We start from the raw sequence: 11,725 nt of genomic DNA on the forward strand, positions 1-11,725 counted from the left end.
CATGCTCATTCTGTTGAAGGGCACCCACTGCATAACCCGGAGGTTTATTACGTACAGCAGGAGGAGGAATTGGTTGTCTTAGTAGATCTGTGTAGGGCAGTCTCAGACTGCAGTCCTCCAGGAGGAAGGTGTGATCTCTAGTTTCTGCACACACTGCAAATGTCTGCACAGACAAGGAACTCTTTGCTAACTTCCTGAGCTTGGCATGGATAAGGCTTTGCCTATTTCCATCAGCCCAGGGCACTGGTCCTTGTCAATTAATACCCATTCGCTTAGGACTTTATCCGCTCCTTCCATGTTCACCCAAGGCATCCTCCCCTCCTCACAAAGAACCGACTTACTGCTAAATGACTCAAAGAAACTGCTACTTGAACTTCCTCTGTCAGTTAAGGTTGAGTTACTGATGGCCCCTAATGAAAAGAGCCAGCGTGGCCTTCTCTGGTGAATGGATTGTACAGATTGTCTTTAGCCAGTCAAAAGCAAGAGTAACAATGTAAATGCAGTTGCTGGATCCAGTGCTCTCACTGCCCTTCGGTTCCCTGAGTCTGGGGCATCATGGGTATAAATATAAAATGGGAAGGCATATTCAACTTCAGTTTTATTAGAACACTAATAAAGCAAATAAAAAAAATCCACACAGTGAAAGGAAAACAGTCAAATGCTGTGATGGATCAGGCACATTAGTGAGGAAGAATTCTTCAGTGTATACAAAATGTAAACATTTGCCCCGGGCCTTCCCAGAGGGCACAGTCCACAAGGACTTATTTGGAACAAAAAGAACGTCTATCGAATTCCCAGCATAGGCGCTGCAAACTTCTTGAATTAAAAAGTTAAAACTGCTAGCACACCCCAGATTTTCTATTCATAAAACTAGACAGCCCCCAATCAAGGCGACATGAACAGCAACCGCCTTAGAGCAGGTTACCACCGCTCACCGTGCTCATTGTGTTTACATCAGCTTGAAAGATTGCAAAATATACAGCATATAAACCTCCTGCGTGAGCCATGGGCAGGGAGGAAATAGCCTTGCTTGTCAAATGCTCCAGAAAGAGGCATCAAATCAGTCCTCTGAAGCCAGGGAGGAAGAACTAAGACGAGGCCCTTTTCTGTTCGGAAAATGGAGACTCATAGGCTCCCATGGGAGGGCAGGTGCAAACCAGGTGCTGATCTCCATAGATGTCATCGATCCGAGCAATGGTTGGCCAGAATTTGCTCTCTGGTTTCACAAAGGGCTGAAAAAGGAAAAGATGAAAGTTCTGGATGTTCTGAGTCTTCCTTTGAGGGGAAAGGAGGCTATAGCAATTGATGTCCCCACAGCCCAAGGACCACTGGCCTAACAAGCGCTAAAATCCACATTTTTTTCAATTTCAACTTTGGGATCTTGTCTCTATGCCTCTGGGACTAGATGTCCTTTCCACAGAAGAACCCCAAAGGAAAGGAAGGGGGCTGGAGAGATGACCGCATGGTTAAGAGCACTGACTGCTCTTGAAGAGGACCTGGGTTCGATTCCCAGGACCCACACAGCAGCTCACAACCACCTGAAATTCAAGCTCCAGTGAGTCTGGTATTCTTTTCTCATCTCCATGAGCTTCTGCACACATGGTACACATGTACACACACACACACACACACACACACACACACACAAATCTTTTAAAGGAAAAGCTCACACTGGAGTCCACCTCCCTGCTGGATGTGATAGAGAGCACACTGATCAGGACTGCTGCTCAGTGCTAATCCCCTGCTCCTGTGGGTTCCTAGGCCTGTGACTTGTGCCCCAAGGGAGCTCAGACAACCCTCAAAGGCCAAGTCTTCCCCTCTGTTCCCCATCACAGTTCACATTTCACCGGCCATCCCAAATATGCTTTTATAATGAAACTGTAGAAGGGAAAGCCTCGGAGCAAGGGGCTGTAATAACACCCTGGTTGGCCGAGTTCAGCTTGGAGAACTTACCAGTGGAAATGCTGCTACCTCTCTAGAATATGGCCGATCCCAGTGGGAGGACGTGACACAGGTCAGGGGGTGTGGAGACATCTGGACAGAGATGTGGGAGAGGCTCAGGTCAACAATGTGCTGCCTTCTCCCGCGCCTCACCCCAACCACAGAGCTGGTGGAAGCCCACAGAGAGGAAGCTTCTGTTTTGGTTGAACTAGGGAGTGGGTGGAGGTGCTGCTAAAATTTTGTGAAGAAATATGTCAAATAGAAGAGTTGGATAATCTACGGAGCCTATCTGCCACTCAGTAAGAGCAAATGAGCATTTCCCCTCCGAAAAATCACATCACAGGTGATGCTGTCCACACGCTCACTTTGCCTCCCCACCCCCACCCATGACGACCATTAATCCTGAATCTGGTGGCTACCAGTCCCTCTATTTTTCTGCTCTGCACACTGTAAAGTGGAGCATTAGTTGGTATAGCTACAATGTATGATGACTCTTCTCCATGTAGTGCCATATTTCAAGCAAGGTCTTTGCCTCCTAGTATCTGCCCAATGCACCTCCAGCATTGCACTCTCTGCATTAGAGCGGTAAAGATGCCACTACTGTCCACTCCTGATCAATCTTTACATGGAACCAGAAACGTGGAACTCTAAAAGTATTGTGTTTTGGAAGAGGTTGGGGAAATAGTGAGCTTTCCTCCACATGGGCCATAAGCACTGCAAAACTCCCAGGCGGAATCAAATACCAATTACTTTGTTCTCAGGTTGATAGGCCAATCAAGCGCTCAGGAAGTGAGCAAAGGCTACTATGACACAGTCTGACTACACTGTATCGAACAACGATAATTCTCTAGGGAGCCTCCCTCCTCCATCCCCTCCTTTCACAATCAGTTGGATACAGGTGGAGTCTCCAGCTCCTACAACCAAGGTTGGCAGAGTAACCACCACACCTGAGGAGCTACCGCTCCCAAAGACCCACCACCACTAGCTGCATTTCTCACAATTGTCTTATTCTAGGCAAGCATCTCATCTTCACAGAAAGTTTGTGAAGGGTCAGCACACTCTTCAGGTACCACTTTTAATTCTGTGGGATGCTTTGACTAAATTATTAGCACTCATGTACCTTCAGGGGGTTGACCCTCGGGTCAATGCGGCCCTCCTCTATGTCGGCGATTTCTTGCCGGATGCTGATCATAGCGTCGCAGAATCTGTCCAGCTCTGCCTTGTCTTCTGACTCGGTGGGCTCAATCATGAGAGTCCCTGCCACAGGCCAGGACATGGTAGGGGCATGAAATCCTGCAAAGGGGGACCAGAGGGATGTGTGTAAGTCAAAGTACACACACACACACACACACACACACACACACACACACATATATTTAATATGGCATTTTCAAGGACAAGAATCGAGGTACTGATAGGCAATCATGAGAAAATTAGAGCGGAACTTTCAGTTGGCGTTTTAGAATCTTTTAGACTGAAGTTAACACCCAGCTGCAGAGCCTGTGCTTAGCATGCCCCAGGCCTTCGATTCACAGCACCCCAGGAGAAGCAGCAGCAAACCACCCTTTTATGATGGTTTGTTGTAATGAAGAGAAACTATCAAAGAGGAGGCAAGCAAACCTCACTGCCATGTGGAGAAACTAAGACTTGGTAAGTATGTGTAAGGTTTTTGCGTCTTCCTGAACACACCTGAAGTTCCTGTGTCCGTTTTCTTTTGTACGATGAAGTGAGAAATAAGAGAGATTTTTCTCAGCAAAAGCAAAGAAAACAGCTTTTCCTCATTTCACAGACAAATCCATGGCCCTGTTGTGGTGTGTAGTACTAGTGATTGAACCCGGGGCCTTATTCATGCTCCCCGCTCTGAAACTTTACTTCGAGATGAAGCACAATCTCCCCTGTTGATGCACCTCCCAGAGAATCTTGCTCCAGAGAACAGAGGTTCCCAAGTTCTGGCAGGTCTAACCATTCCACGGGGTGCTACTGTCAGCCTCCATGCCTTAGCCAACTAGCTTCCCAACACTATTTTATAAAAATAGTAAAGTACATGGGTAATTTGAAAGCTATATATCGAGGTATCTACATAGCCAGCCCCTAGAGATGCTTCAATGATATCTACTCTACCACCCATTCGTCCATCTTATTTTTAAAATTCATGTTTATTTAGCGTGTATGTGTGTGTGTGTGTGTGTGTGTGCATGTTCACGTGCCTTTTGGGAATTTGCTCTCATTCCGCCATATGGGTCCCCAGGATAGCAGCCAGAGGCTTTACCCACTGAGCCATATTGCCAGCCCCATCTTATTTCTTTTTTTTTTTTTTTTGCTTTTTCAAGACAGGGTTTCTCTGTGGTTTTGGAGCCTGTCCTGGAACTAGCTCTGTAGACGAGGCTGGTCTCGAACTCACAGAGATCCGCCTGCCTCTGCCTCCCGAGTGCTGGGATTAAAGGCGTGCGCCACCACCGCCCATCTTATTTCTTACGTAGTTCACAGAACACTGCAACTGGCAGAACCCTTCCTTTGTAAGCAGTTCAGAACATCAGTAACAAATTCAATATTCATGTACTCTGTAATAAACCTCACAGTGTAATATATAGATCTTAGCTAAACCATTTAATGTCCTCTGACAACAGCATGCATCTGTGTCATCTAGCCAGCAAGGAGTTGTTTCGTTCCTTAAAGCATAAACTGGTTTCACTGCCCATTAAAATCTGTTCTCAATTCCTTTTGTGAGCAAATTTAATACACACTGTGCTTTAGCAGCTCCCACACCTGGAACCATCCACGTATTATTCTAGAAACAACAGATCCATGAATCTTGACCCTAACTCAGGAAGGGAGGTACCCAAGATAAAGCCTGAGCCTTAAAAACTGGCAGATTGGAATAACTTTGAAATGCTGGTCCCAAGATACGATTCCCCCAAAGGCTGTGGCAGCGGCTGCACAGTGTGCTTCCCCAGTGTGCAGGTGACAGAGCCTCTCCTGAGAGTCTGAGTTCTCAGCTTTGCAGTGTCCATGGCTACTGATTCAATGTCACTTAGGAATACATGTGGCATGCTAGGAACCAGGACAATTCTTGGCTTTGGACAAGTGTGGAAATCCTTCCCATCATACATCAGAATCATGTCAAGGTCAAGAGATGTGAGACATGAAAATGTGGGTAGTAATGTAAATGGCCACTTTTCCTAGCCACTCCCCTTGCTGGGACTGCACTGCAGTTAGGTGCTTGACTCCACAACATATCCAAGAACTGTAAGTGCTGGTCCCAACTAGCCATTACTCAGCCCTTGGCCAGGAGGTGAGCCGGGGGGTTGCTATTGTCAGCTTGCAGGGGTGCCAAGAAGAAACAGTAAGGAACTGTTAATTTCACTATAACCATTTTCCCTGATATTCCCATCTAGTGTGTGTGATTCTGCACAATAGGATCAGCCATTTATGGGGAGTCATGTGTGGGCCTCTCATCGAGATGCGTCAGTAAAATTGTTTAAAATTTCAAAATGCACACTGCTCCTTAGGACAGGTTATTAAGGTGCTGGAAAGATGCCTCAATGATTGAAAGCACTTCCTGCCCTTGCAGAGGACCCGGTTCAATTCCCAGCACGCAATACCCACATGGTGACTTACAACCAACCACCTGGAGCTTCAGTACCAAGTGATCTGATTCCGTCTTCTGACCCTGGCCGAGGCACACGTGTGTGCTGTACTTACATACATTTAGATAAAATGCAAACACATGGGGGGAAGAGTCATTAACTTCAGATAGCATTCCACATCTATCCAAAACCATTGACTTATGGTTCAATTGGTAAAATAGTTGCTGTGCAAGCCCAGCACCGACAGGCAGAGGAGCACTCATCTATAACCTCAGAGTTAGTAAGACAGAGAAATGGATCCCTGGAGCTAGTGGCCAAATGGCCTAGCCAAAGCGGTAAATTCCAAGTTCGGCAAGAGACTGTCTCAAAAATCAAGTGACAGTAAGAGGAAGACACCCCAAGTCAACCAACCCTAGCCTCCGCATACACGCATACACATGTGCAAACTTCCACGTGCGCATAAGAACTTGTGCACACCCAGACACTATAAACACATATGAAGACTAAAGACACCCCCACATTTCTGAGAGCTGAAGGATGCACAATGCAAGTTACTTTGATGAGGACCTTAATAAACGAACCCCTTAGCACCTAGAAGAGGCCTCTTCAGAGACAGGAAGGCAATCTTTGTACAAAACACATGCCTGCTCTTCATCTCTGGAAACAGCTGAAATGGACCCAGCGCCACCTGGCTCTCCACTTCTGCAGAAGTGACTTGCCTTCATTCTGCTGCCTCCTCACCTGCCAGCTTGCCTTTCCATGAGTTCTGTTTACCAGGTCCAGGAGAGGAGTGAGGAGTTATCAGACAAAGAGCAATAGCAATCATTTTCTTTGGGATTTATTTTTTTTCTTTTTTTTTTTTGAGTCAGGGTTTCTCTGTGTAGTCCTGGCTGTCTTGGGACTCACTCTTGTAGATGAGGCTGGCCTTGAACTCAGAGATCTGCTGGGGTTAAAGGCGTGCGCCACCACTGCCTGGTTGGGATTTAAACTGACATCTTGACTGCTTGAGGTTCTGCAAGATGCACATTGACATCTTTTGAAGAGCAGGAGTGTGTGACCACAGGGGGAGTCAGTTTTACATTGTGATTCTGAAGGTTCTCAGGAAGTCCAAGCCCCCTATTTACACCAAGGTTAGTTTACTAGGTGTCTGTACCTGTTTGTGCCCCTAGAGGATAGTCCATAGCCTATAGGAACAATTGTGTGAATGTCAAAAGCCACTTACCGTAATCCTGGAGCCTCTTGGCGACATCCACAGCCTCAATATTGGCAGACTTTTTGAAGGGTCTTGTGTCCAAAATAAATTCATGAGCCACATACCCTGTTCAAGAACATGACGTCAGTTGAAGTTGAGGATCAGCTTGGTGCTTCACTCACGTGAACAACTGGACAGTTCAGCACTTGGTGCAGACCCGCAGGGACCAAGAGTCTAAGGAACTTGGTAAGGTTACAGTTGGCAATAAAGGGTTCATTTACTCTCCGACTCATACGTCTCGCTTCAGTTCACCACACACCAGTGAGCGTGGCAACAGAAGGGATATGGGAGCATTGCTAGACCACTCAGCAGGAGCTATCCGGAATTCCTATTCTGGAGACTCAAAATCTCCTTGAAACGGTTAAATACAATCCTGATCCTTTTCATACAGAAAGATTCATGAATTGGTCAGCTTTACTTTCAAGGTTAAATAACTTCATCTGTAAGCACATCAACACACAGAGGTTTACAGGACACGTGACAGTTCTATGTGATTCTTCAAAGGAGTGTCTAAGGTTTTGATTTCAGGCTGCAGACCAAGAATTAGACATTAGCCCCGCTAACCAGGTGAGGTGGTGCCCACCTGTAATCCTAGCACTAAGCAGAGGCAGGAGGATCACACATTTGGGGCTATAGATCCTTAAAACACAACCCAAAAAGAAATAGAGACAAGAGAAAGAGGGGGTGGGGCGCTGTCAATCAACAAGAATCAATGAGACTGAAATCTACGGGGGTCAGTTCACTTCAATGTGGTTTATAAACAGCCTGCTCTTCTAGGCCCATCAGGAGCTACTGGGGACCCAAGCACCAAGAATAACGGGAGCTGGGGAGATGGCTAAGCCGCCAAGAGTGTTTCCAGTTCTCCCGGACCTTGGTTTGCAACACCCATGTGAGGCGGCTCACAGCTGTCTGCAATTGCTACTCCAGACAATCCGTCGCCCTCTTCAGCCTCTGAGGGAACTGCATTCTGCAAGCCACACCCAGACATACACACATCTACATATTTAAAAATAATATATATAAAATCTTTAAAAGAATAAACAGTGAAAGTAAGTAAGTTTAATAACCAATCAGCATTCCTGGGAGTTTCCCAAATTCTATGGCCCACCTGTTGATAATTTTTCTTAGTTGGTTTTACCAGCCTAGGAAGACAGGCCAGTGGGTAAGAATACTTCCGATATGAGGATCTGGGTTCAAATCCTAAGCACCCATGTAAAATCTGGGCCCAAAATGTATGCCTGTTATCTTCCAGCAGTGGGGTGGGGGGTGATGATGTGGAGGTGAGGAATGCAGGGGGGGGAGGAGGGAGGATGGGTAGGGGTGGAGAACTCCCAGGCCAGCCAGTCTAGCTCAAACAGTGAGCTTCTAGCAATGAGACACCCCCTCAAGGCAGAGAAGGACAAAGAAAGGTGCCCAGCAGTCTGCTCTGGCTTCCCTGTGCATGTGCACGCCACCCCCACCCCACTCACATGCACACGCATCCATGCACAGTCCAGAACCATGCACAGCAAACCCAGCCCAATAACCTGTTTTACCGGCTCGCAGTTAGCAGTGAATCCACTGACAAACCCCAGTCCCTGACCGCCCCTGAGGCGGTTTGAGCCACTCTGCTCCTTTGCTAAGGAATAAACACATGAATGTTGTTTACATGAGGATGAACACACGAAAGCTGCCTGTTTGTGAAATCTGGTTTCTAACCATGATAAGAAAGAAACTGGTGAGAATGAGACACAAAACTAGAAAGCTCTATTTAGAAAAAAGTGACCAATGGATTAACCATTAGAAATTTTGAGGAGGAAAAAAAAAAATCACAAAAATCCCTGAGACTTTATCAGCTCCTAATTTCAGGATTCTAGATCTCAGTGTCAACCCTTCTCTTCAGGCTGCTACCCCGGGCGGGCACCACAACAGCAGCAGGAAGACAGCTAGCAGTGTTTACTGTTCTGCACGGCATGTGGCTAGCACGAGGCTGGGAAGGTGCGTCAGCAGCAGAGGGAGTCATCTGCTGGCAGGCTCAGAGGAGAATCTTGCAAGCAGAGGTTCAGTGGCAACAGCTGAAAGTCCATCTGACCAAGTCAACCCACCCCAGCGCTGCTAAAGCCAAGATTCCATCTGCAGGCTCCATCGCCACAGACAAGTGGTTTGGGGAAAGCGCTGTTCCAAAAATGAGGTTCAGATGTTATTCTCTAGATCCAAACAAGAGCATCCCCCTTCTCTCTAAGGGCCCTCTAAGATAGCATTTAAACTTGATGGCTATCAGGGGCTGGATCCCAAGATGCTCTTCTCTCTCTGCAGACTAAGGAGAAAGACATACAGTTCTACTGTGGCAATCTAAGATCGCAGCTGTTTCCTCTAGGCCTAACCAGGACAGTAGCTAAGAGCGTGACAGACACCAGGTCAGAGGAACATGAAACGGGAAGGGTGTGTGTGTGTGGAAAGATCGGGATTCACTAGTCGTGGAGGATTGTGGAACGGCAGTGTCTTCTGAATACGACAGGACCACCGAGAACTCACAGAGGCTGTGGAAGCCTGTACAAGACCCACAGAAGAAACCAGTGGCCAAAATTCCTAGCTCAGGAGCTAGTCTCAGTCCAGAGCCTCTCGGGGAGAGTCTGAGGATGTGGCCCCTGGTAAGAGGAGGACCACGTTACACTGGGTGGCATCACACCTATGCATAAAATGGACTTGTTGAGTTGGTGTGGGGGGGGGGGGTCATAGAAAAAAAAAAGGACCCAAACTTGGGAAAAGTGAGGAGGATGAGACAATAGGAAAAGTAGAAAGAAGTGGCCTGGCTCCTGTAGTTAACTGTCTTCAGAACAACACGAGGCTGTGTTATGGAGGATAGGATTCTCCATGCTCCCCTTGAGAATACAGCCTGGGCTACATCTCCAACATCCCCACAGAGGCTGCCTCAGCATGCTGGAACTAAGTAACTTGTGTAAAGCTTCAGTGGGCAGTCAAAAGCTTCCTGGTTCTTTGGTGGTAACCTGAGACAAAAATAAAAACTTCACAACTTCTTCCTGGAAATAAGGTAAGGCACTCTGGGTCCCCGGTCACTGCATGTACCAGTCAGCCAGTGAAGCCACTGCTCACTTCCAAGGGAAGGGCTGGCCACCTAGAAACCTCTTTGGGACAGGAATCCGCAGCTCTGGGTTCGCCCAAGACGGAAAGCAGACAGAAACATTAGTAAAAAGCTAATATGCTGGTCTAATGACAGGGAAGCCCTTCAGAGCACATCGTGAACTTAGCCTAACAGATCAGGCACCTGTTCAGTTTGGCCATTCCTTCTCTTCAGTACCATCCTTTCTGAGGGTGTGGTACATGCCTGTAATCCCAACACTGGGGAACCGTAAGATGGAGCAATCGCAAGGTCAAGTCTTCTTGAGCTACACAGTGAGATCCCATATAAAAGCAAAGAAATGAAACAAACAAACAAAAAAAAAACCCTACAAAAACATCTCACAAAAGATACTGACCAACACCACCAAAAAGACAATAATCCTACCTAAAGTCGTTCCTTCTTCTCTGCATTGTAGCAGAATACCCACTTCTGCAGCTTCTCCACCTAACTTCTGCCTATTGTAGCCTTGTTTGCTACAAAAACCACCGGCCTAGACAGTTTAGTTAATATTAAAATCTCAGAGGAAGAGCTGGTGCTGGCAAGCCTGGAGTTCATTAAAATGATTGCCTCACGGGCATCTGTAATTTCAACGTCTGGTTGGGTGCTAGTATTTACGATTAAGATGAACCTCGGTCTTCTAATAGTGCCGTTGGACACGTTAGAACACAATGCGATTATTGAAAACATTGCTATTTCGAGTCCTCAGAAGGTACAATGGTATTAGTTTCTCAGGCCCCAGAATAAAAGATTTTCAAATTGTGTAACAAATGTGCTTAAGCAGGCCAACATGAGCCAATGTTTGGTTTGACGAACTTTGGGATTGAGAAATCAAGTCTATAATCACCAATTCATTTCAGTTTGGGATGAGAAATGCTCCTTGCCATTTAATTCTGGGGTAAAATGTCAAAACAAATGGAAATTTCACCCATCTTGTTGTACTTCAAGTCCCGCAGGATGAGGTGGGGCTCCATGCAAAAAGCCACCACAGAAATGCTAAGTACACGGTGACATCTGACCTTCTCTCATGGGTGACAACCACCCCCATTCAGTTTAAGTCACATTAATTCCTGCTTTTAAAACTAGCCTTTGCAATCAGTGAACATATTAAAAATGACTGAATTGTTCAACTTAAATGAGCAAGTTGTATAAAAAGATATGTTAATTATATCTCAGTAATGCTGCTAAAGTGGAATACAATATTAAAAAAAATTAAGGGCTGGGACAGCTAGCAAGCATGAAGCCCTAGGTTCAAAACCTAGTACTGCCACCAATAATTAAATTAATAAAGAAATCAAAGAAAAACTTAAGTATTGTAAATTAAACCAATAATATCATTTATTCATGACAATGAATAAGTTTTTTTTCTTTTTTAGCTTTTGTTGCTTTTCAGTCTGTTCCCACTAAACTCTTGGTGTGATCACTCTCAATACTACTAGCATAAAACAATTGATACAATGTCTCTGGGAAAATAATTGAGGACAATGTATAAAACGCTTAAAGAATCCATACACTTTTCTGTGAGTTACCTAAAGAAATAATCAGACTTTTTTCTTAAAAGCAAATAAAAAAAAAACACTGCGGGCAGGTTTGTTCTTACAGCAATGTCACAGTACAGGCAACTGAGACTATAGACTCACAGGGCTTCCACACAACGCCATTCACCCTTCAAGGGCAAAGAATATGTAATCGTGTAGGAAAATGCTCACAAAAATAGAAGAGATAAATGAATAGTTTTGTGAGATGTAGACATCTCAGTGTAAAATGCTTGCTGTACCAAGGCTAAGGACCGAGCAACCATATAAAAAGACACTGAATGGTAGCATG

The 11,725-nt window shown here is 45.8% G+C and overlaps 1 protein-coding gene across 1 annotated transcript in view; it reads right to left on the minus strand.

The window, feature by feature from the left end:
• Positions 1-585: 585 nt before the first annotated feature.
• The window catches only part of Gldc (glycine decarboxylase), a 75,899-nt gene continuing 64,759 nt past the window's right edge, over positions 586-11,725 (minus strand). Inside the window, exons 22-25 of the mRNA XM_005352131.2 lie at positions 6,751-6,846; positions 3,062-3,234; positions 1,954-2,034; positions 586-1,232 (exon numbers count right to left, since the gene is read on the minus strand). Of these exons, the coding sequence (XP_005352188.1) occupies positions 1,089-1,232; positions 1,954-2,034; positions 3,062-3,234; positions 6,751-6,846 (494 nt within the window). The 3' untranslated portion in view covers positions 586-1,088. The remainder of the gene's footprint in view (positions 1,233-1,953; positions 2,035-3,061; positions 3,235-6,750; positions 6,847-11,725) is intronic.

Source organism: Microtus ochrogaster, chromosome 8 (assembly GCF_000317375.1).
Source record: "Microtus ochrogaster isolate Prairie Vole_2 chromosome 8, MicOch1.0, whole genome shotgun sequence".
NCBI classification, from domain to species: Eukaryota; Metazoa; Chordata; class Mammalia; order Rodentia; family Cricetidae; genus Microtus; species Microtus ochrogaster.